This window comes from Paramormyrops kingsleyae, chromosome 22 (genome assembly GCF_048594095.1).
Source record: "Paramormyrops kingsleyae isolate MSU_618 chromosome 22, PKINGS_0.4, whole genome shotgun sequence".
NCBI classification, from domain to species: Eukaryota; Metazoa; Chordata; class Actinopteri; order Osteoglossiformes; family Mormyridae; genus Paramormyrops; species Paramormyrops kingsleyae.
In genome coordinates, this window is record NC_132818.1 from 15120006 (window position 1) to 15145804 (window position 25799).

The window sequence follows — 25799 nt, forward strand, 5'->3', positions numbered from 1 at the left end:
CACTGCCGCCACTGCGCAGGGAAGCGCCAAGGCACGGCTCAGGAGGAGGCCGCTCCGGCACCGCTTTTCCCCAGCGGTGAGGCGTGGGCCTGGCGCTGGGAAACAAAAGCATCCCCGGGCAGGTCTGGGGGGCCCGTTTTGTCTGGCGAGGCAGCCAGACCTTCCAGGGGCGTCTCTCTCTCTCTCTCTCTCGCTCTCTGTTGCCTGGAAGCCCACTGGAGACTCCGCTGGCTTAGAGACAGCAGCACCACGCAAACATACACCCCCCCCCACGCTGCAGGCACCCCCCATCCCCCGCAACGCCGTGTCCCCCCACCCCCCCCACATCACTCCCAGTTTCGTCGCCGGCTGTGTCCCTGCACCTGCCTTCCCGCCTCCTCGCAGGTTAAGTGGTCCCAGCCATTAAACTTTAATTCTGGTCCAGCATTCAGACAGACTAATGCGATATTGATTTCCGTTCTATGATTATTGCGGGGAGATTTGGGTAGGGAGTGTGTGGATTCGGGCATGGGGGGTGGTGGAGGGATGGAGAATAGAAAGATGGTAAGAGAGATGGAGAGATAGGTGGGTGACAGAGTGGGGGGGGGGGGGGGAATGTAAACAGATGAGAGAAGGGAGATGCTAAATTTATATCAATAGCCTCTCTCTGTTTCTGGTGCTGCTCCTTAACCAAACACGCACATGCTTGTACATACATGACGAAAACACGCCCTGACACTTCAGAGGAAACGGCTGCCACCCCCGCCCCCCCACCACTGCTGCCACATGTCATTGAAGACACCCAACTTTTATGAGCTGTTCAGCAGGTTCTCCCGAAGAGACACGTGCTAAGCCTGGATTCAGGCTCATGGGCTCATGGCACCAGGCCGCCGGAGTCAGGAGATCTTCACTGGGCTACAAAGACCGGAGTCAGCAGCAAACGGCATTTTTTTATAAGAACCTGAGAACGTCAAGAATATCATCAATGAGGGGCCTGGATAGTCCATCCATGAATGGAAATAAATTTAATTTAGTGCTGACAGCGATGAAGATGAATGCCTCAACAACACAAGTATGAAATGTCCGCAAGTGCCCAATACCTTACCTAAATTGGTCCACAGCAAGTTTCCTTAAACTCTGAAATTTTTCATTCGCTTTTCTGTCTGAAATACTCGTATCCATCCAGAGTGTCCCCTTCCTCGTATTCCTTGTCTTGGAGAAGCAGAATGGAACATGGATAGTTGTACTGTTGACACTCTGGCCTTGCGTGAATCTCTAGGAAAAAAAAGATGCATCGGGAAAAAGCAAATAAAATGTAAACGGGAAAACTTAGTGTTTCCCTCACTTACCCACAATCCACCGGGGCTGTCTGCCCTGTACTTGTGCTCTTACAGATTTGGTCTCGACTATATATATTATAAGATACTGGTAGCGCTTCCTTACCATTGTCATGTGACCTGTTTTTTTTTTTACATTAGAAAAAAGGAGGAATTGTGTGAAAAGTAAGAGGGAACCTCATACCCGGGGAACATGGATTCCCCTGAGGACACCTGCCTGCAGGACGGCGCGGAGCAGCGCGGAGACCTGCTCGCGACGTTCTGCTCTATCTTGGGAAAATAGAACAGAACCTGCATAAATATCCATAGATCAGCTCCTCGGATCTGCTTTATGGTGTGAGCTCGCTCACGGGAATGATTGACAGGGGACTGTGTCCCAGTTTATACTCTCAGAACGCCGAGCCAGCATGAAAACATCTCCCTTTACATTAAATGCCCTTTGAATTTCCCTTAATAAATAAAAAAAAAACAAGCCACGCAGCTCCAGGATAATGGCCAGAAGCGATGCGGACGACCACCACGGTGACGAAGGCGATTAATATTCACCTCACGACCGGCACCAGCTGATCGAATCGCCCTCTTGTTACGGGGCTTGACAAGCCACCTTGTCGGCGATAAAAAGTGTCCATGGAGGGTGGCCTAAGGACGCCCTTAACGAGGCTCACCACAAAGCACCCTCGTTAAGGCCCTGGAGAGTGTCCCGGCCAGCGCTGTCTGACAGACCTACGCTCCCTTTGTGTCCACGAGAGCCATGTTTATTCACGAAACAAAGAGGACGTAGCAGCGGCGGCAACTAATGTCGCTATTAACGCAATTAGGCGGGTGCGTCGATGCCCCGGCGTGTCTGGGACACAGGCTCACACAGGTGGAGTCTGAAATTTGGCGGAGCTGGGTGGGGTCAGCATGCAGATGGAGAGACGGGTCAGAGGAGGTGTGTATCTCCAGGGGGGGTTCGTAAGTGTGCGCGGAGGGGTGGGAGGGATTCTCGAGAAAGAAGGCTTCCATCCCGCACACCAGAGTGCTGGTTCCATCGTCCATCCCCTTATTAGTGCCTAACAAGTGCTTCCCTCATGAAATATTCATCTTTAGCAGAGCCCAGTCGAGCACCACACTGAGCTGGGTACTTATGTAAGGCAATTATGTAAAGTATCAGACGAACAGAGGCTCCGGACGAGCCGCGAGCCTCCGACCAGGCGGCGCTGGGCGAGTATAAACAAACAAAAATGCGGGGCTGGTGGCAAAACGGGAAAAAGGAGAGATGAAACGGTAGGGTGTGGGAGCCTGGAGACAGAGCCTGGAGTCAGCGGCTTTGAGTCTCTCCTCTATGGGGTCTCCGTGAAGGATGGTCCCACGGCACAGGAAACCCAGGCCGGAAGCCGGAAGGGATTTCGTCGGCCGACCTTTCAGCCCCGCACCTGTCGCCCGACCCCACGTGAAGAGGCGCCTGCGGCATTGCTGGCTCTCAGTGGAGGTTAAACGTCCTGCGGTGCTTGACGAAAGAGCGGGAGATTCAACCTCAACGACCTGCCCTGTGTCCCAGCCAGGCCACGTATGAAAAATCAAGGCTATCCTATCACCTACCACGATATTAATTAGCCATATAGCAGATAAATTAGTGGTAGTTAACGTAGGCCTCTCCCATGAATAATATAAAGTGTTCTGAAGTTGATAAAAATTACTGTAATTAGTAATTGGTGACTTATAATTATAGTCCTGAATTACTCAAGAAGATTACCCAGCAGGACCTTGGTCAACGTTTCTACCGCCGATCTCCCCACTAGTTAAACGAGTCTGTTTGCTTAATCTTAACACTATCAGGTGGTGTATAATACTGACCTATTTTTAATGTTATTATTACGGTAGTACTGTGGCCACCGGAACATCGGTTGATGACGGATCTGCTTATGGAGGCAGAGACAGATACGTGCCATGACTTTCCGGCCATGACGTTCCTAGTAAATCCTCCACGATGAAGACGTGTAGACTTTCTCGGCGAAGACGGGCCGTCCTCTCCAGGGGCCTAGAGCGCGTTCCCTCGCTGCGGAGCCCGACTCTGAACGCTAACAGACTTTCTCGCAGCGGACACCTTTCCGCCGAAACCGCCACCTGTCTGTGAGCCCCTCCCACTCACAGAGGTCCTGTCAGGTGGTGGCCACGCCCCCGTGTGCTTCACTAGCTCCGCCCCCTTCCCTCAAGGTCAGCACCACTACCGGAGGGTCTCAGCAGAAATAGGTCATCTGTCACACGCCTTCCCTCGGGGTTTGGGGGGGGGACGGGGACGGGTGCATCTTACAGAACACAGAGGAATCACGGCAAGGATGAAGGAGCAATGACAGAATATCAGAAAAACACGTACCACCTTAAGAACGCCCAGCCAGCCCCAGCTGGTTCATCTTCTATTGATTTTGTCCATGACACGTCGGGGTCTTTTAGCGAGCGGAAAAAAGGCCTGTCTGGAAAAAAAAGGGAAACACCCGCCCAATGCAGTCGGACGTAAACATTTCAGCGGCGCTCTGAGCAGAAACGCTCACCTCATACCACGCCGAGACAGCCACCCACTCCAGAAAGAGAAAAGGATCGGAACAATGGCCCACCCACCCCCCTTTCCTCTGCTCTCCCTCCATTCCTCGCCCCCTTCCCAACTCATCGAGAGGATCCGTCACACGCTCCTCGGACCGGCGACTGGGCTGTCCGCCTCGATCGGATGGGCACGAAAAACTGTCTGAGAGTCTTGACACAGTCCTATGCATCCCTCCTTTTTTTGTTGTCGATATTTTATATATATGTTTTGTTTTTACGGTGACGAATAACCAAAGGGTACCCTTTGTGAGGCTGGGGGGGGGGGGGGGGGGTGGAGGTTGGGTGGGTGCTGGGGCAGCAGGGATGCAGAGAGAGGCTTGGGGCTCTGCACGTCCTGAAGGGGAGAGGACTACACCGCAAAGGCTGCCCCCACCGCTACTCCCCTCCCTGCACAAATTAGCCAATCAGCGCCACTCTCTGCCAGCCGGAGGAGCTCATAAAGGAAGAACATTGCATTGCAGGCACTGAGGAGAGTGCAAGAGAAGCTGGGAATTACACACTGAGCACAAGAACCTCCACACAAGGCTCTGGACACACCCTGCTGGGGGAACACGTCTTCTCTTTTTTTTTTCCTTTTTTTTTTTTTTTTTTTTTTAACGAAACATCGCCCACGCTGCTCCAAGAGAAATCTCTCCTTCATTATCATCTCCAAACCTCCTCTCCTCGCCTTCGCCCCGCTGAGGGCTGACACCCCTTGAGAGAGAATTTGTTTTTTTTTCTGTTTTAATTTGGAGATTCTGTCGTCATCCTCCTTTTTTTGCACCGTTCACCTTGTAAGTTGCAAAAAAAAAAAAAAATCAAATCAAAACAAACAAACAAACAAACAAACAAAAAGACTACATACACCGAAAAATCCAACACAAGGATTCAAGACCTACCAATTGAAGGACCTAGATCTCAACCATCTTTGTACATCAAGAATGGTCACTGTGCGTATATCTTTTTCCTTCTTTTTTCTATGTGGGATACGAAATGCCAGCAGATCTATATCCTATATATTTACAAGGCTGCAGTTAATACATACCTATGAACAACAGATAAGAGTGTTGGTTGGTTGTTTGATTTTTAACTGTTGATTTATTTCATTGATTGTGCATTTACATAGATAGTGTGTATATTCTGTGGTATGCATAGTCTATGTTGATACAATAAGCCTCAGCTTGCATGGATATCTGGCTAATCGACATTGTTGATCAGATTAGCGTGCAGTCTGGAGAATTAGTAATGTGATATGTGGCGATGCAGCTGCCGTCCTGCGCGCCGCATTCGTGTACGCCTTCGCCGCTTTCTGTGGAGGATTTAAACTCCTTCCCTCCCTCTTTCCGGACACTGTACACTGACCTAGAACTACGACGGATTTTTGATTCGCTTTGATTTTAGAAACTTTTTTCCTTAACCCCGAAAACGCACTGCGTTTACTGTCTGAACGCAGCTTACGGAAGGTTAAGCGGTGCGGGGAATAAAAGGTGTCAGTGTTGAAATGTGAAAAGGGAGAAAAAAGCGAGGAGGGGGGAGGGAGTGGAGGGAGGAGAGCAGGGGAGGGGTAACGGACCGAGGCCGCATGCTGTCGAGCAGCTATGGGGGAGGACTGGACTGCCTTTCACCGCGTCGTGGTTATGAAGGATGCTCTAGACGGATCTCGGAGACAAAACATGATGGCTCGGAGAAAAGCCCGTTGAGAGCAAGCCAGAGAAAAGGGTCGAGTCACTAGGAGGGAGGGAGGGAGGTGGGGGGAGGTAGAGAAAAAGAAAGCGAGAGTGCGTGAGTGTGACGGAGGGAGAGAGAGAGATGGGGAGGGAGTGAGGGAGAGAGATTACGCATCTATTGGTTTGGATTGAATCAGGCAAGTCAGAATTCCTGAGGGCTCTCGTTGCGACGCAACCAGGGAAATGGAGTGGAAATTTCAGGGATCGCCGTGTTTACGGCCGTGTCCTTCCCCGTGCGCACATGTACGAGCCCCGCAGAAAACGCGAGAGGCGGCCTCAAAGCGGGCGTCTCGGAGCCCCGTGTTACCGTCACCGTCAAAAGCGAAGGGGAGGGGGAGCATTGTGTGCTCCTTGAGTGGGTGTGTCCACGCAGAGCCCACCACCACCAACATTTTTCTCGAATATAACAATGCAGGGCGCGGTCCGCCGATGCCTCCCCTAATCATACATGCAAGGAAAGTAACGCAGGTTGATATACACCCTGCCGGAGAACCTATGGAGCGTTAGGATTCGTATAAGAGTCGTATAAACTCCCCGTTTTCTTATGGCAAAATATCCATCATCACGTGTACAATGCTACATAAAAGAGATAACCGAATAGATCCAATTTATTAATCATTTTTTCAGCACGCATCCGTATTATATTAAATATAACAATGAAACGCAGGTGCAAAACAGCTATTATTGTATACTGCATGAGTTCGAATGGCAAATAACCGGATATCTCTATATATTAATAGGATTTATTTCATTGACGTCCTTATTATGTAGCCTACCTGATGTTGTATTTAAACACGACTGGGTTTTCTGTTGAGTTGACCGACCTTCCTTCCAAAGTATGACTTAACACCATTTTCAAGGACATTGCTACTGTTTACAAAACCACTGCAGTTGCAGCTTTCGGCAAAAAAAAAAATCACAGTAATGACAAAATACGTATTAACACAGGGCAGGATTCGCGCGCGTACGAAGTGGATCGGCTAAATAAAAATAATTTTGAATATCCGCCGTAATTTTTGACAAAGGGGTTGTGGAGATTGAATCGGAACGTGTGTTTAAATGCACGTTAAGGACAGTGAAATATCCCAAATGAGGAAAAACGTGTAGACACAGAAAGGTACGGGAAATGCCGCTCGGCAGGCTGGGCAGTGGGCAGCAGGCCTCTCGGTTCCGCAATCCGCCGCAAGCACACCCTGCACCCTACAAAGCGTTGAGTCACATAACTGTCCCCTTGCGTAGCTTGCTTAATTTAAGGACAAGGACATCGAGAGCATTGCATATTGTACGGTATATTGCAAGCATGTTAACTTCCAATGCTATGCTACTGATAAACAATACAGGCCTAAATTTATTAACCGGATGGGGATTTGAGGGTGAATTATCTACTGATTATTTACTTATACTTTGAAAAACGTATCATAGAGAAAAAAGTAGACGATAGGATATCGCAAAAACTTGCACGATTACCTAGCTTTGAATATATTTATGACTGCATAGTGCTTGGGGGGAAATCGTAGCTGTACCCTATAATAAACAGAACAGAGTCGCTTATTTGAAATTGTTTCAATACGTTTGCGGAATAATAAGGTAAAACATATTTAATCAAGGTGTAGCGGGACAGAATTAGACCTCGTCTCCCCCAAGGCTACACTTTATCAGTTTTTTCTTTTCACTAAAGGACCACGTCGTGTGAATTACTACTGCTGTAATTACGACGGCGATGACGATGGTTACTATTGTGGCATAAGGGAGCGCTGGCGACTGTGATGCTCATTGTTCTCCGAAAGTCCCGTAGCCTCCTGCCTGGACACAAAGCGCTACTGTTGACATTAATATTCATAATGCAGGCATAGTCTCCGAGCGCCCGAAACAGAAGGAACGGGTGGCTCTTTTGTTTGCTTGTGTCAATCCCTTTATTCAGCAATAAAAAAAAACACGCCCGGCATTACAGACGCATATACTGCCGACATTTATTAAAAGTGTATGCTTACAAATACGTTTTAAAGAACAATCTAGCGTCGGCGGATAAGGAATTAACTTATCGTATGTCACAATTTGTTATAAAAACACTGATGCTAAATGGCTAACGCGCATGTTATATAATGGCCGAAGCCATGTCTGCATGCGGTGCCGCTGTTAACTTCAGCACTACGGATAGCACCCGGCCTTGCGCGTCCCTAACCTTACTTATTTTAGCCGCTTTCATCGTTTGGTTTTATTTTTCTGCAACTGTCAGTCACACGCTCAGCTGCCATACCAATAAAATTACACGTTATGCTTCAGATGTATAGGGCCTAGGCTATATTATTACGATTTGAAATATGCTGTATAAATACGATTATTATTATTATTTTTATTATTACTCATAACAATAGCCATATAATGTCATTACAAAGGCAGATTAGTATTGACTGGCCTGTTGTGTCTTTAACTGTGAAAAATGTTTGGTGTCGCGCTAATTCCCAGCGCTGGGGGTGCGATCAGCGACAGCTTTGGTTCCAGGCTGATCTCTCATATACAGGGGGAGCGGGGCTGAATCCTTCAACGGGGGGGGGGCTTATCCTGTAATCAGCGAGTTTTAGCAGCCACTTTGATCACATTTGTTTTAAGATAGCTGAAGGATCGCCTGGCGTTGCGCGTCACTGGAGGCAAAACAATGACGGGGAATCAGAGCCAGGAGCAGCTGCATAGCCGAGGTCTGCGCAGCGAGGGCGGGACCGCAGCCCGCTACCGACCAGTCGCTACATTTGGGGAAGCATTGTTCCACCTGGTGGCTGGTTAATATCTGGAAAATTGTGTAATTTAAAAACAACGGAGAAATGCTGAAAAATAAAGCTTCACATCGTAGAACTAATTAACTGCCCCCGTCACTAATATACATCGACAGTTTAAATTGATCGTCTTTATTAAGAACCGCCTTACGAGCACGCCACCTAGTGCCCACAGACTTAATCAGAAGCCAGAAACCAGCATCACAGTATCAATTAGCTGTAAACTGAATTTAAGATTTATTTATTTATTTTTACTTGAAATCTACATTCACTGGGCTGTTACCAGAAATTTCAGGTAATTACAAGCAGCTTAATGATGTTCACAGTGCTGAGAAGAGGAATCCGGCTATAAACAGCTACAAACAGCAGCCTTGAAACAGCAAAGTGATCCCAGAACAGTTTTGCTTTTTCGTCTGCCGAGCTGCCAAACATCATCTGTCCCCCGAACCCTTTTTGCATCGCCTTGCTGACATGGTGGAAACGCATAGGGGCAGGAGAACAGCATCCAAATTAAGAACAAGGACAGGAGCACGAGAAAGAAAAGGCAATATTACACAAGAAGATGTCAAAACAATTACACTACAAATTAATGTTTTTCATTTATTACTTAGCTGACCCCAAACCTCATCCAGAAACAGCCTGTAATTTTTGGCTATTCACATAGCTTAACATTATACTGGAAAAAATCATATTGTCCACTCTCTTACAGGGTATAAGCAAGACCCCTCTAGGGAACTTGAACCAACACCCTTCAGCATACACGGCCTTTGGTGACTCTGTTTTGCAGATAGCTTCTAAACCTGAGTGTTCCACCTCCCCTGTAACCCCACCCCCGGCAGAGATGGGCACCACGTTCTTCCAAATATTTATCCAAGAAGACAAACTGGAGGAGTGAAGCGTGCAAAGCATTCATGCTTTAAGGGGCGGGGGGCTGAATCGCCCTCTTGTAGATCTCAGTGTGACCACATCCCAGGCCGGGTCAGCTGTGATCTGTCAGGTGTCTCTGGTGTCACCCTGAGCTGGGGCCTCAATACACCATATATTTGAAGGCACCGGCAGTCAAGCTCCCCACAAGTTTTTGGATTATAGTACAGGCCCCAGCACCGGAAGGTCATGGGTTCAGTATTCCAACATCGATTTTGGGAGATTTATCGTCTGTGAAGTTTTGTAGTGTTAAAGTAGTGTAGAGTACGTTTCAGACAGGATTTACTCTGCTGTTCTCACATCCAGGATAATTTAATACAAAACATGAACCCAGCAGTTATATAGGGCAAAATAGTACTCTTTTCTTCTTGGCTGCTATTCTTATGTTTGGATGGGGTCACGTATCGGATTTCTATATTCGCCTCACTGTTTTCTAATTGCCAGGCTGATAACTTTTGTTGGTATTTTAATTAGGTGCTTAAGAAGGTGGGTGATGGAAAATATGCGGGGTTTAATTTAGGTTGCTATTCTGGTTTCTATATAAATGTTGACCGTAATTGGCGGCGAGGTGACCACAGTACATGGGGATATCCAGCTCTATGTGCATAAACACCCATCCAGCAAACGGCTTAGCATTTTAGTGTTGGAGAGATTGCAATTGCAGCTGGCCAGCCTCGATGGTCGTTTTGTACTTTTGGTTAAACTGGAAATATCTTGGCATTTGAGCCCATTCTCTCTAAACAAAATGGGAAATGGCAGAGCTGAAGACCCAGGCTTCTCTGCCAATAAACGATAGCATTTTTTTTTTTTGCCTGTCTGAAACCCCCCCGGGGATTGAAGATGTGTAAGAAAGCCCCCGTTACTCCGCTCCCCCCCCCCACCCCCCATGTTTGCGTGGCCCACTTGGATGGCACTTCACTTCAGCCGCGTTATAATTAGATTGACTGTAATCGACAGTGTTTGCACTAGGCAGTCCCCAGATTACCTGCAGCTCAAGGGGTGGCTGGGGGGGGGGGGGGGGGACAAGCATCAGGACAGTGTGAGTCACAGGACAGGGACAGGCAGTGGGACAGAGAGGGGACAGTGGCGGGGAGGGGTCTGTGGGTCAGAAGGCCCCCCCTGCTGGTTCTGATTGTGCTGTGTCCTTGCTGTAGGGTCCTTAAAAGCTCCCCCCCCCCCAAAGCTTTTAAGGGTACTACTTTTGTGCACATGCTTTTATATGATGTCCCTGAAAAATGTCATTCGGTATTTTGCTTCATAAATTTTAGTCGGACCCTAACCCTCACTTTACACCTGCTTATATCTCAAAGAGACTCAAAATAGTATTTTTTATTATGCTTGTTTCTTTGTGCTGCTCTGGACGCTTCGCCTTGCTTCATTATTTTGGAGCCTTGAAAAACAGCCGCTCTCATTTCCTCACATGTTGTTTTTAATGCTCCTTTGTCCACCCCCCTCCCATCCCTGTCCCTGTCGACCAATCCCCATTTAAAAGTGCCCAACAAAGCACCACATTGCCAGTGCAGGATCACATTTATCTTGCTCCCAACAACCTCTGCAGACAGCGAAAGCAAGCCGGCCCTATATCGCTCTTCCTTTGTCCACGAAGCTCCTTTTTGATTCACAATGCAACTGATAATCCTTTGTCTCACCCGGAGCCCGGATAGTTCTTCTCTTTCACAAACACGCACACATGCGCGCACACACACACACACACGCACACACACACACACACACACACACACACACACACACACATATATACCGTCAAACAGAAAGTCAGGAAGCCAGCCACTATGGCAACTGTTGTCAGGCCACTGTTACCTTGACAACCTGGCTAGAGGTAAAACTCGAGGGAAGAAAGGAGTTATGGAGAGAGAGAAAGGGAGAGAGAGAGACAAGGGAGGTAGATAGAGGACCAGACAAAACAGTGAGGAAGGAGACGGCAGAAGGAAGGAGCGAGATTTGAAAAACAGTAAGAAGCATCAGGTTTAAAGAAGGTAAAAATTTTAAGATGAAAGGAAAGCTTGCCACTCAAAGCTCTTTAATGACTGCTGTGTAACTTCCAGAAACATCTAAATGTAGAACGGCGGGGTTTTGTTTTTATTTCGGTTTATCAAGCTTGCCAGCGAACTGGGACTCTGGGCTCCCGGCTTTGTGCCGATTCGCACTGAGCTCGTCCGCATTTCCACATACCTCTGTCCCGGACAGCCTCTCACCGTCTAGCAGGACCAAAGCAACCAGGGAACTATCACGTGCCAAACGGGGAACACCTCCGTTCCTCACGTGACCTTGAGCGGGCGGGAGCTTGACTGTCAGGGAGTTAGAAGAAATAGAAGGTCTGACAGCAACCAATGTCATTCACCCCCCATCCCAGCACCCCCAGAGAGGATGTCGGCTAATCATGGAGAACCAAACAAACCTAAAAGAGGCTATTCAGACCCCCAGCCTGTGTAAGGGCCAAGATCGGGTCGCATGAGGCCCCTGTTGCAGCCGGTAGCATCGGTTCGCAGTCTTACCTCAGACTGAAGAATCCCCCACAATCCTCCAGGCTCAAATGCACATGAAGCCCGTGAGTTACCTGAAGCAACACAAATGAGAAGGCAGTCACTATATGTCACCTTTGCTCGACATATGTTGTCATTGGCAACACCTGTTTGGCAAACACTCACTCAGAGCAATGTGTACAGTCTTCGGTCACACTGCACTCAGTTATAAAGATAGATCCTTGTCGGAGCAATTCAGGTACATTTAAGTACTTCCCTCAAGGGTATAATTACTTGCCCTTCCTGAGGTTCAATGGCCGCCTCTGAATAGCCGGGTCCTTTAACTGCCTCAGCACCCAGCCCCTAATGGCCCCCTCCATTGTCCACGTTCTCCATTCTTTAGTAGGTTTTACGCCCGACGCTACGTAAGAAAGGGGCCTGAGAATTATTAAAATCCTGGGTAGGAAGCGGAGGGGCTCATGTGCAGTGATAAAGGCCCCCCCCCCCAGGTAGAGGAGGTGTGCCTGTTACACCACACAGGGAAGGCCTGGGGGGGGGCGGGGGGAGGAGGAGGGTTGTGTGTGGGGGGGAGCCGTCTTCCCCTGCTTGTCCTACTCTCCCCCGCAGCGTGGGTGATGGTGCAGTCCCCACAAATACGGAAAACAATGCAGTAGGAGGTGGCGGGATACTGGGAATGAACCAAAGTTTGGAAAGGGCGGGGAGTGGGGAGGGCATAATCTCCAATGCGTTTAAAAATAAAAGCAATATGGATCACCGCTACATTAACAAGGAGAATATTAAGGTCACAGCGTGATAGAGCAGCGTCAAGTTAAAGCTGTACCACAGTAACATGGTTGTAGGCAGGCCTGCGTTTCTTATCCCGGTCTGTTCTTGTCTGAAATAGATTAATGACTAAAGTGATGTAACTTAGACATTTTAAATGTCAGTAAATGTAAAACTTGAGTAAGTTCCGTTAACAGGCATGTCATTTGTGCAGAAGTAACTGACTGATCTCGTAGGCTGAGTACTTGCCATTTTCTGCTGGAGATGCCCCTCTCGCTGGCGTTTGTGCGCCGCGGACGTCGTGTCTGATTGTCCTCCTGCTCTCCTCAGCAGATAATCAGCACCATGGAAACTCAGGTGTCCAACGGTCCGACCGGAAACAGCCTCCCCAACGGCCCAGTGATCAGCACCAACGGCTCAACAGACGACAGCAAGACCAACCTGATAGTGAACTACCTGCCCCAGAACATGACCCAGGAGGAGTTTAAGAGCCTGTTCGGCAGCATCGGGGAGATCGAGTCCTGCAAGCTGGTCCGGGACAAGATCACGGGTACTGCTTCTGAAATGTGTCTAGGCTCACCAAGCATGCTTTTCAGTCACTGAAAGGGCTTCTCACTGGGTGTTATTCTGATGCAATTAATGATTCCTAACTCCTTAAAAGAAATAATTCCCACTGAAAGGTTCCTCTTCTAGAAAATCCGCTGTAAATGGATCAATGCATGCATTCCCAAATCATGTTCAAATGGATGTGCAACTGTAAATTATAGCCATTGCTGGCATTCTGCATAAAACATCCCCACAAAAGAACGGCTGAAATCCAGCATGACAGACACTATGAATTATGGACTGAACCAGAACTTCCGCCGTTGCAGGTCAGAGCTTAGGCTATGGATTTGTGAATTACGTCGACCCAAACGATGCCGACAAGGCCATCAACACCCTCAACGGACTCAAACTGCAAACGAAAACAATAAAGGTGAGGAGATCTCTGCCCCTATGCACCCCCCACACCCCAAGCCCCCCTGCTCTCGGGGGGGGGGGGTCGGCCGTGAACAATGGCATGTGCAGCAGGCTCATGTGAGGGAGAGAAAGGGATTGGGGGGCTGTGGGAGGAGGGACGGGGGGGCGGGGCAGAGTTGGGGGGGGGGGAGATGTGTGACTGCTGAATGAAAGGAAGTGTGAAGAACAGAGGGAGAGAGAAAGAGGAGTCAGAGGGCAGGAGGTTGGCGGCATAGAGGAGCGATTGTAATGGAAATGTAATTAAAGCAAGTCGCTGTGGGGCGGCAGAGTCATCGCTGCCTGAACCCCATCTGCCTCCGATGTGGGATAATTAGGGAACTCCTTTGTCCTGAACCGGGATCGGAGGTCGCCGCTCTCCCCCTGGGGTTCAAAGGGAAGACAGAAATCAGACAGGAAGATTAAACCATCCCGTTCAAAAGCCCCCACTCTCCTTCACCATAAAGGTGATCAAAGCAGATGAAAATGCTAGAAGAGGTAACGCCGGGCGGCACGTAGTGATTCGCCAATGTCTCCTGACCAGGAGTGACCAGCATGCTGTGATTGGCTAATGCAGCCTGACCATGAGTGACCAGCATGCTGTGATTGGCTGATGTGGCCTGACCATGAACGAACACTGCGTGACGATTGGCTGATACAGCCTGACCGCGAGTGGCCAGAACGTGGCGATCAGCTAATGTGTCCTGACCATGGGAGTCGTAAACGCAGCGCGTAGCTGCTGAGGACGGTTCCCTCAGTGACAAGCGTGGACCTGTGAGCTGGGGGGCGCTGTGTTCCACACAGCTGGGGTGAAGGGGAAGGAGCACGTCTTAATGACTGCTGGGCTGCTGGCGGGGGTGGCAGAGCTGGGGGGGGCTCTTTCACAGAGCAGAATGCCCATTACAGGATTAAAGACCATATGGGCCCCAAGCACCATCTGTACCATGGGGAGGGAGAGAGGGTTAATAACAGGGCATCATCCCCAAAGCGCTTGCCCCCACCCCCAGTGTCTTTCACCTCCCCACCCCCACCCCACCCCCTGCCAGCCCGTCCACATCATTTAAATCCACACCCCCTCTCACATAAGCCTGATCCTATGGGACTCTTTAGTCTGGTCACGTGACCTGTGTCAGCATCATATGCTAGTTACAGGCCTGAAGGAAGGCATGATTTGGGTGCATGTATGTGTGAATGTAGCGTGTGTGTGGGCATACCTGTATTTGTGAGTTAATGTTTCTGTGACTGCATGAATTTGTACGTGTGACTCTTTGTGTGCATTACTGAGAAGCCACTGCTTCGGGATCCCAGATAGATGTGGCTGTTTACACTCTGTGACGGTTGCTAAGAGCAGCTGAGATCCCAGGAGCCTACAAATCAAGGTGGAAAAACACAACCCCACACACAGACACACACACACACACACAACCCCACACACAGACACACAGACACAGACACAGGCACACAACCCCACACACAGACACACAACCCCACACACAGACACACAGACACACACAGGCACACAACCCCACACACAGACACACACAGACACACAACCCCACACACAGACACACACACACACACAGACACACAGACACACACAGGCACACAACCCCACACACAGACACACAGACACAGGCACAGGCACACACACACACACACACACACACACACACAGACACACAGACACACACACACACACAGACACACAGACACACACAGGCACACAACCCCACACACAGACACACACAGACACACAACCCCACACACAGACACACACACACACACAGACACACAGACACACAAAGGCACACAGACACACACAGGCACACAACCCCACACACAGACACACAGACACACAGACACAGGCACACACACACACACACACAGACACACACAAACACACAACCCCACACACAGACACAAACACACAGACACAGGCACACACACACACACTCACACACAGACAGACACAGACAGACACAAACACACACACACACACACACTCACACACACACACATAGACACACAGACACAGACACAGACACACACAGACACAGACAGACACAAACACACACTCACACACACACACAGAGACACACACATATTCCTGCTCTTCCTCTAAGGCTTATTTCACATAAAACACATAATTAGTAAAGCCAAATTTCGGCCAGTGTGACAGACAGCACGCAGCCCTTGTGCACACAGGCTGTCTTAGTGCGTAACCTCAGTGTGCAAACACGTGTGCATGTCCAGCGTGTAGCGCCAGGGGTAGGAGTGTGTAGCGGCACCTCGCCCCGCCCACACTGACACGCCGACACGCTGTCCTGCAGGTGTCCTACGCCCGGCCGAGCTCTGCCTCCATCCGAGACGCCAACCTATACGTCAGTGGTCTTCCGAAGACCATGAGTCAGAAAGACATGGAGCAGCTGTTTTCCCAGTACGGCCGCATCATCACCTCCCGCATCCTGGTGGACCAGGTCACAGGTACAGCCTTATCTCACTCCCTGACGACGGCTGTTCCGCCCCTCCCCCACGTCCACCCATAGCTGCCCCCCCCCCCCAACCGCACCCAGTCTCACCCTTCTTCGCCAATCAGCGATGACACTCCTGTTCCTCCAGGGACAATGACTGTGCCAGTTGACTGTATATTGGATGCTGGACACTCTAACCTTGACCCCTGACCTTTGACCCTGAGCACCGTGGAAGGGCAGTTCCATTGCTCAAAGCTGACAATCTGTGCTGGTCGATATGCTACGTCACCTCTTAGTCATGCTATTGACTCTGCCGGTCTTTAAAAGCCACAGTTCTCAAGGGCTTTCTGAGGAGCGGATCTGAAATCTGGTCTAACCCCTGGTCTTGGGTATTAACATGAGTCTGCTTTGTGTCCCGGAGCAGGTGTATCACGGGGAGTGGGTTTCATCCGGTTCGACAAGAGAAACGAGGCAGAAGAAGCCATCAAAGGCCTGAACGGGCAGAAGCCCCTGGGTGCAGCTGAGCCCATCACCGTGAAGTTCGCCAACAACCCCAGCCAGAAGACGGGACAGGCGCTGCTCACCCAGCTGTACCAGACGGCAGCCCGTCGCTACACTGGCCCGCTGCACCACCAGACCCAACGCTTCAGGTACTACTTCACCCGGACTCCCCACACCTTCATCAAGTCACCTGACAGCACCAATCTTCCGACACACCGCACCAGACTCCCAGAACTTCACCTAGCAGCACCTTAGTCTAGCTCTCTTCCACCTCTCCAAATCTCCCAACATCACTTTGATGTCCCAATGACCTCTTTTATCCTCCCCAGACCCCACCCCAAACCCCCACCTCCCTCTCCCTCACACCTTCTCTGCAGTTCTCTGGCTTTAATTATAGAAAAAAAGCCCAGTTTCACAGAATAAGAATCAAAAAGCTGGATAATAAGCTGATCACTCTGTACCGATAATTTGCACACACACGCACACACGCACAGTCACACTCGTGCTTCCACCCAGAGTCATGCCGTCTAACACCAGCCAACTCTTTGTACCCTCTTCCCTTTCTGCAATGAGTAGTGCCCCCTGGAGGCTGACAGACGGAAGAGCTGCATGCGAAACGAGAGCCCTGTTCTCCGACCTCTCGGGTCTCTTTACTAACGTGTCCACCCCCCTCAACTCTCCCCTCTTGCGTTGCAGACTCGACAATTTACTAAACGCCAGCTACGGAGTGAAGAGGTAAAGTCCAATAAACAAATAAACAAAAATAAAGGTTCACGTCCAAAACAAACAAAACAAAAGAACAAAAAAACAAAAGCATCCATGTCAAAGAGCAAACAAAGCGGCTGGAATTCCACCTGCTGGCGTAGGACTAAGTCGCTAAGTTGCTAAGCTCTCTGCCGAGCGTAGCCACCCGGCGCTGCGAGCTTCGCTAACCCTGACAGGCTGACGGCAGCCCGGTCGCCGGTACGACCCACGCAGGCAGAAGCTGGTCGCAGCAGGAAATTCTGGCCTGGCTTTGTTGGACCTTTCAATTCCTTTTAATTTCCTTACCTGCACTAACTTTTGTTTGGCACCGCGTTGGACTAACGTTTGTTTTCCGTTGTTTTGGTTTCCCCTTCCTTTTTTCCACCAGCATGGACATACCCAGATTCAGTTGTGCGTCTCTTTTCGATTGGCCACAGTTTTTTGCATTAATTTCTGTCTGGCTTTCCTTGGTTCCTCTTCTAGGGTTCTGTGTTTTGTTGGATAGATCGTGTTATCAGCAGACGCCTTTGGGACAGCAATGGAGTATTTTCTGTATTTCTCAGTGTCTGTCTTGTTCAGGGACTCCATTTCCCTCATTGTGTGTGAGTGGTCGGGATTCTGTGTTGTTGACACTCACATGTATGTCCACTGCCGATGGGCGACACACGGCCCCCCACACGGCCTTACGGCAAAACGAGGGATGAATAACGGACGCTAATTAATGCAGAGAACGATATAACACGTCTCAGACTCTCGCAAGCACATAGACGCACACGCACGCAAACGGCGCGTACACCCACATGGATCCACACCGACTGTCAAGCAAGCACACACAAACACAGATTCACACCGACTATTAATTGCGCACACACGCATACACCTGCAGAAAATGATGGTAACACACACACACAGCATTCACTCTAATCGTGCATTCATGAACAGTCTACCATCACACTTAACGTTTTTGCCAATCATGCTCACACACACACACACACAGACAGACCCTGACTTGGATAGAGAGCTGGCTGTCACAGACACTCACTTATTCACACTATATTCAGTCACATTTGCACAGACTACGTTGCGCGCACACACCCACTCACCCAATCACACGCGCGCGCACGCACACACACACACAAACACACACACACACACACACACACACGCTCCCTCCCACGCCGGGGGTGGCCACTGTGCTCCATGCTCTGTAGGACTTCAGAGTGACACCCATGGTAGCTCTCCTTCTCTCCTGCCCAGGTTCTCCCCCATCACCATCGACAGCATGACCAGCCTGGCTGGGGTCAATCTGACCGGGCCGACGGGGGCTGGCTGGTGCATCTTCGTCTATAACCTGTCACCCGAGGCCGACGAGAGTGTCCTGTGGCAGCTGTTCGGCCCATTCGGCGCTGTCACCAACGTTAAGGTCATCCGCGACTTCACCACCAACAAGTGCAAAGGCTTTGGGTTTGTCACCATGACCAACTACGATGAGGCGGCCATGGCCATCGCCAGCCTCAATGGCTACCGACTGGGCGACCGCGTCCTGCAAGTCTCCTTCAAGACCAGCAAGCAGCACAAGGCCTGAGGTGTGGGCAGGAGACGCCCTGTCGCATCGGCTGGTTCAGCCTGCAGGGGGAGCTCACGAGCTTCCCGAACACTCACGAAACCATGGACCGGGAGTGAGTCTCTCGCTCTCTCTCTCTTTCTCATACACGCTCACAAAACACAAACACACGCAGGACGTACACAAGTGTCCAACCCACACTCACGGATCAAAGGGGCACACTTTGACATGCGGACACACTCACACGGACTGATGACGTTTAGTGTTTTTCCTATCCACGCAATCACGACAGTTCTTCCCCTCGCTTGCCTGTGCTGAATTACCCAGAATGGTGGAGGTGGAGGGAGGGGGGGGGGAGGTGGAAGACCGGGCAAGCTGACACGGCGGGGGCGGAATGTACTGAGGCTTTAATTCAACACAGGCAAAGAGTAAGTACCACGAATGAAAAAAAAATCAGTCAAAAGTTAAGCATGAATTATAAATATGTGCGACTCACCCTAACCGGAACCAAGAAAATGGAACCACAGCCCTCCACCTTGTGTTCTGCTTGTGTCTAACAAAGACAGATAGAACAGCGAGAAATCACTTTTTTACGTGTGGGCATTTCAATCAAGGATTTTTTTAAATTAAAAAAAAGTAAAAAAAAAAAAAAAAAAACAGTGTTCGCTTATATATAATATAAATATATAAATATTTATTCAATATTTAAGGTCATTATAATAGCCAAGTATGTAAGCAGTTTTTTAGGGAGAACTTTGTCTACTATTCGTGAGCTCTTTCATCTAGGTGCAACCTGACTGTACTGCAGGCTGTCCCCAGGCCATTCAGTGTCTCACACACAAGCACACACGGACATACACACACGAGCAGGCACCCCCGCACACATGCATGCGTACGCACGCAGGCGCGCACTGCCTGACTGTACTCCTACCCACGGAAGAGGAATCACGCGACTCGCGCGCGCGTGCCGCGAGGATCGAAAGCCGCCGACAGAGGGAGCCTTTCGCTCACGCGAAAAGGCGAACGCACGTTTGCACGCGCACACTTGTAAACCCGCGCACCACGAGGAACGAACAACCAAAAGAGATGTCGCAAAGTAGGCCGAGTTCCGGTAAGCCCAATAAAACCCAGAGGACACACTAGTAAAGAGACTCACTGACGCGCACGCACTCAAATGTCCTCTATCGAGGATGCAAAAAGGAAATCATTGACTCACAGGAGAACCTCTCTGTATTTTTCAGCTTGATTTTTTCTACTTAGCGACTTAGATTAGGTTCTACCTAAAGTGGCTGTCTTCTGACTTTGGACATGGCGACAGTGTTTCCATGGTTACAGTGTTTGCATAGAAGCCTCTGGCAGGTCTGTGGCGAGTTTAACAAGAACATACAGCAGCCGTAGCAGAACAAACAAACGCTTTGGGCGAGGTTTCGTTATTTTTTCCTCTTACCGATTGTAACCCAGAAGAGCAATATGACGTGTTACCTGGAGTGCTTTATCCACGGCTCTCCTCTTCTGTTCCTCAAAGCCCCGCCCATTGTAGTAGCTCCTCCCATTCACACAATCCCCTCCCATTCCCCAGGTACCCCCCTGTTCTACTAAATGCCCCAGGACACCTGCCTAAGTACCCTCCATGAGATGCAGGTTTCTAGTGGGCACCTACTGGCACGCAGCATCGACTCAACCTTACTGTACTGTACAGATGCGCCTTTTATGGTACGACGGCGAAAAACAACTCACTTGACGGAAAAAGCCGCAGTGTTTACTTCGCACTGTGTCGGCTGGACGAGTAAATGTTTCCCGGAATAGAGTCAATGAACACAATCTTCACCGTATTTATATCCAAACCCTCTAGACCTAGTCTTAATCCCACTCCACCTTTACCCCCATTAAAATTATATCCCAGTATTTAAAAAAGACATTTGTCTCCTGAGCATTATAAACAAGACAAATGCTAAATTTGGATATCCTTAAAACATAAACAATAATTATAATAGATTTCATATGCCAGTGTGACCATCTGCCAAAATTCCGACTCATTCTGAAAAAAAAAATCTGAATTTCAACAGAAATATTATCTTCCATGTTTAGGGTGAGACGGACTTTGGCAGAGAATAACAAAAATAGATGAAACAATAAGACATCTTAAATATTGGCAAAAAAGACTTAAATAAAAGGTGAACTGTGTTAAAATTACTTTTCTAGATAATGCTTACTTAGCCAAAGAGGACAGTAGTCTCTTTGATGTGAGAGGATTCAGAAGGAAACAAATCTATTTTTATACTTAAAGGAAAAAAAAGACCTTGATCAGAATTTGTACTGATTCTTGAGCTTAAAATATTTTCACAGACATATATAGTTTAATTTTCATATTTTTCATTTAGGGAAGTCTGTGTGTGTTGGGGAGGGTGGGGGTAGGGATTCAATGGGGCGAGTTGATGTTGTGTCTTGCGCAAATTCTAGATTGTTCACCTCAAAATTTAGATGGCTGTGAAGATACATATCATGGTCAGTGTGCATAAAGACTCAGAATACTTCAGGAACCTATCTAAGGTGTCTTACCTTAAATTCTTGTTTTTTGAGTACAAGAAATTGGAAATCGATTTAATGGACTAATGAAAAAAATACAGCTACGGTTTTCCATATCCTAAATATGTTTTAAAGCATCCCGGAAATGATGCAAATACAATCAGCGTGACGTCAAAACCACAAAAAAAGCTTTGAGTGCTCCTGAAGCCTCGAAACATTTGGCTTTTAGAACGATAAACCTTGTGAATAGGGAAGGGTGGGCGATTTGATTTGGTGGGGGTTTTCAAAGTGATCTTCCCTCCCATTTCAATTGCTTCTAACTCTCGAAATCTTTATGCATACTGCTCTGTAGCTCTACGTATACTGAAGAATATAAATATCACTATTTCTGAACATTCGTCATTTAACTCACATTTACGTTAGTTTTATATTTCCAAGATGATTTCGCAGAGTGACAGCACGACTTCCATGCAAACAGGGCTCACGAGCAGGAATGCATATTATAAAGTAAGACAGCTGCTTGCATCTTCGCAGAGACTGATTTTGTTTTTTAAAACAGCGGCAATTACACAGCAAACACATGCACACACATATACACGCAGGCGTGCACATGCGCAGATCACCATTCAAACACTTGAAGGTTGTTTAAATTACACACCGGGCCAGGGCACGCCCACATGCAAAACACAGGACTGCACATACATGTAGACACAAAGGATGACACATAGCCTACTAAACGGTGCACACACAGCACCGAGGACAATGATATGAGACACAGGTACGCACCGCATGAGCTCGTTATAATCCATTTCAAAAGGAAAAAAAAACTTTCTTATGGAACAGCAAGTGCAATGTGCTTTGTTTTTATATTGACTGAGAACATAATATATATTTTTTAAAAAAGAAATTAAACGTCACACTGAAATCGTTTGCAAAAAAGTGAAAGGATCAAATGTAAAAAAACTAAAAAACAAATGTGTAAATGTCGACTCATTACAAAAAAAAAACACAAAAAAAAACCAAACAAGCACTCTAAACTCTGATCTCTGGAAATATACAACACTCCTTCCGTTGGCCCGTTGATTTTCGTTCTGACTGCGTTACTAACACAAATAGGCTAGTTGGCTTCAGAATCCAAATTTTTTGAAAGAGCAACAATGAAATTCTATGGAAAAAATCTGAGGTGATTAGGTTTCCACCAGTATCAATATTAGAATATAACTCCTTTTATTTAATTTATTGGTTTGTTTTACATATCAGATTCACGCGTTGATTAAGCGTTTTTGTGTCATTGAGATTAACATAGAAGACGCACGTGGGTTGAAGACTCAACTCAGTTGCTTTTTATTGGGCACAAATTTTCAATAATTTTTGTCTCTTTATTTAAAAATAATTAGTTGCAGTTCTTAGTGTTTGCAGATTTTAGAGTTAGACTTTTATTTCAATCAAAATGTGTTCGATTGTGTTTGTAAAAGTCTGTGGTAGTTTTTGTTGCAACAAAAAAATTAAACGTGAAAATATAAGATAGCGCCAACAAACTTGTACTATTTGGGCGACTTTAAACTTGTAGATTTAACTTATTGTTAACTTAAAACTATTTATTACTATTATTGCCTCGTATAAAAGTATGTTTTGTGTATATTTATGCTTTATTTCATTATATTTGCTAGTTTAAATGAGTTCTCAATTTTGCTGAAATGTGGCTATACCATATTTTTCTTTTATAAACGGGAATGAAAAAAAAACATTCAGAAATATAACTGCGAAAAGTTATCCGTAGGCAGAGTGCACTGGTAAGGAAAATAAATTGGTGTGTAGACAACAAAAATGGCTTGCTTGATGTTATGTTTACTGCTTGTGTTCTGTTTGTCTTGTTACAAAAAAAAAAGAAAAAAAAACCTTTGATTTTTCTCATCTTTCATGTTGTATGGAATATCGATTCTGTCCAATCTTGCAACCACTTTATGAACCCCAAAAGCGGTGGTTAAATTCTGGGTCGGGACCACCTGTCTGGACTTGTGTTTTCGGGAGTAGTGCTGCGCTCCTGCCGGAGAATTAAAGACCTCTGAGATAACGGAGAGGAGAGGAAGGAGAAGGATGGCTGTGGCCGGTAGGGGTCAGTGGTGTGTCTTTCTCACAACAATGCGCTTTCTATTTATTTGGGGAAAGAGCGAGTTTCTTTGCCATCTCTCTTATTTATTTATATATAGTTTTTCGGGGATAGTAACAAAACAAGGGAAAAACTACCAATCCAGATGGAATAAAATGTCAGAAGAACAAAGCTAAATTCAACAGAAAAATTTGAACAAGATAAAGAATGATTCAAATAAATGTGACACCGGGGTAAAATTAAAAAAAAAACACCTTTTGATTTAGCTTAGGTTATCTATTACTGGGTATCATCTGAAGACGCTTGAAAACTTTTCATGGAATTGTTTGATTATTTGTACTTTTCTTGCGAGAAAAAAAAAATAAAAGTTACAAATCTTACTGGTCCCACAGGCTTCTGTTTTGTGTACTGGACGGAATACACACCAGACCTAGATGATCGCAGACCACACAGCACAGCCTACATAAATCACTTCAGACAAGACACTGACTTCGACCAATCAAAATGCAACACTGCAGATTGGATGGAAGCAGAACTGCCCAACTCTTAAGACCACTGACAGTGACGGATGAACACAAAGCACACCGCTGACAGTAAAGGATCATCAGAGTGAATTACCGTTCACATGGTGCAGCAAACAGGCCCAGTAGTGACAGCAAACACTAATAACCTTATGCAGTTCATTGCCTTTTATTATATATTTCAACACAAAAGATGCATTTGTAAATTCACCTCACGTTTATACTCAGGAAGTCAGTTTAGTTGAACGGTATAAATTTACTGGAGCTCTTCAGAACAACTCCATGCAGGAGGTAAGCAGAGCAGGGCCCCTTTTAGGCTGTGAACAAGCAACCTTCAGGCTAACCTACCATGCTGTGGGCAAAGCAGGTGCAACACAGTGTCAGAAATAAGGAATCAAAAAGGGACACAATGTGACACAGGACACTTAGTTTATTAGCAAGACATCTGGTTGTCTATTTTTTTTTGGGGGGGGGGGGGGGGTATTTCACAGCAGTATCTTGATGGGCAAGGAAAGGACCCGTCAGCTCAAAACCAGTGAGAACAGTGCAGACCCAGCAGTGAGGATTTTCTTCTGAGGTCCAAATGAAATAAGTGCTAATCAAGAAGAGGGGTACCAGGAAGTCTTGGGAAAGGAGGGTAGTGATCTGGTCCCAGAGACCTGGGGGCTGACAAAAGACAGAGGCTTTTTTTTTTTTTTTGCACAGTATCAGCACACAGTTTGTGATGCTGGCGGTGAGTGTTTGTGCGTGTGCGCGCGCATGAGCTCACCTCAGGAGCAGTTCTAGAACTCGTCATGGGGATCGGTCTCCGGGGCGACCGTCTCCAGGCTGGGAGGCTCCTGGCAAATGGCTGGAGTGGAGAACTCCATCAGGTACTCACAGCGGCTGGGCTCTGAGGTGGACAGCACCGCCGTCTCCTTCCCGCACGTGAGCTTCACCTGAGACATGGATGCAAAAACTCATGGAGGAGCTCCCTATCCAATAATGCTTCCCGAATTTTACTAGAATTCTTCAAAAGCACTTGTCGAATGCATTATAAAATGTCCTTAGGAAGGACTCCCGCAGAGGCATGTGATCGCTTATATTCGTTCATCTGTGGAAATACTGGGTTCACTGCTTCCTTCCACTCCTTTCACCATAATGCCCATTGGGTCAGAGTCCATCCAAACTCATTGGTGTGAGACTAACCGTGGTGGACCTGTTCGGTCCCTGCCAGCAGCCCGTCCCATGGTCATACTTCATGATGGAGTATTTGCTGCCCTCTGGTCCGTTCCAGGAGCCCCACGACCTACAGAAGGCAAGAGATCCAAAGCCGTGAAATAAACCCAAAACGTACGATCGGCAACAACAAAACAAAAAACCCTGCAGCAAATCGGATCACAGCGCAGATGCTTGATCTGCTCCCCAGACCCTCACCCCAAGTTGGTTTCCGATCCACCATATTTAGGCTTCTGGGACACGCGGTTGAAGGGACACAACCTGTAAATGTATCTGAAGACCAGAAAACATGGAGTGAACTTGGGATCAATTGCACACACACACACACACACACACACACACACACACGGAGTATAGGGACGTACTCATTGGTGGTCAGCTCATAGCACTGGCTGTAGAGGTAGGCAAACTCTGCACTGGGGCCGAAGTCAAACGAGATCTCCTTCTCGAGGCTCCTGAAGCAGAAACACCAACAAGATGATGTCACGGAGCTGCACGGGCACCATCCAATGAGGCCCAGCTGTTGATCACCGAGCTTCCCCCACCACCCCTGCCCCAAGAGCCTCCACCCTGGGGCTGTCAAAG

General features: G+C 47.8%; 2 protein-coding genes across 11 annotated transcripts in view; one reads left to right on the top strand and one right to left on the bottom strand.

Moving 5' to 3' along the window:
- The first annotated feature begins 4299 nt into the window (after positions 1–4299).
- On the top strand, positions 4300–23855 carry elavl3 (ELAV like neuron-specific RNA binding protein 3). 10 transcript variants are annotated; one of them, XM_023821762.2, is made up of 7 exons: positions 4301–4825; positions 12894–13113; positions 13436–13539; positions 15890–16043; positions 16452–16680; positions 17228–17266; positions 18512–23855. In XM_023821762.2, exons 1-7 carry the CDS (start codon positions 4817–4819, stop codon positions 18858–18860), a joined length of 1104 nt encoding a protein of 367 aa, XP_023677530.1. In that variant the 5' UTR covers positions 4301–4816; the 3' UTR covers positions 18861–23855. The 10 variants fall into 10 exon arrangements, with proteins under 10 accessions (XP_023677537.1, XP_023677530.1, XP_023677538.1 ...); XM_023821765.2 differs by having other exon boundaries at positions 4303–4825; positions 18533–23855; XM_023821764.2 differs by having other exon boundaries at positions 4305–4825; positions 16455–16680.
- A 610-nt stretch (positions 23856–24465) lies between these two features.
- Positions 24466–25799, bottom strand: part of LOC111849141 (PRKCSH beta subunit of glucosidase II) — a 56526-nt gene continuing 55192 nt past the window's right edge. Inside the window, exons 29-33 of the mRNA XM_023821760.2 lie at positions 25580–25669; positions 25413–25487; positions 25185–25284; positions 24766–24934; positions 24466–24662 (exon numbers count right to left, since the gene is read on the bottom strand). Coding sequence (XP_023677528.2) covers positions 24779–24934; positions 25185–25284; positions 25413–25487; positions 25580–25669 — 421 coding nt within the window. The 3' untranslated portion in view covers positions 24466–24662; positions 24766–24778. The remainder of the gene's footprint in view (positions 24663–24765; positions 24935–25184; positions 25285–25412; positions 25488–25579; positions 25670–25799) is intronic.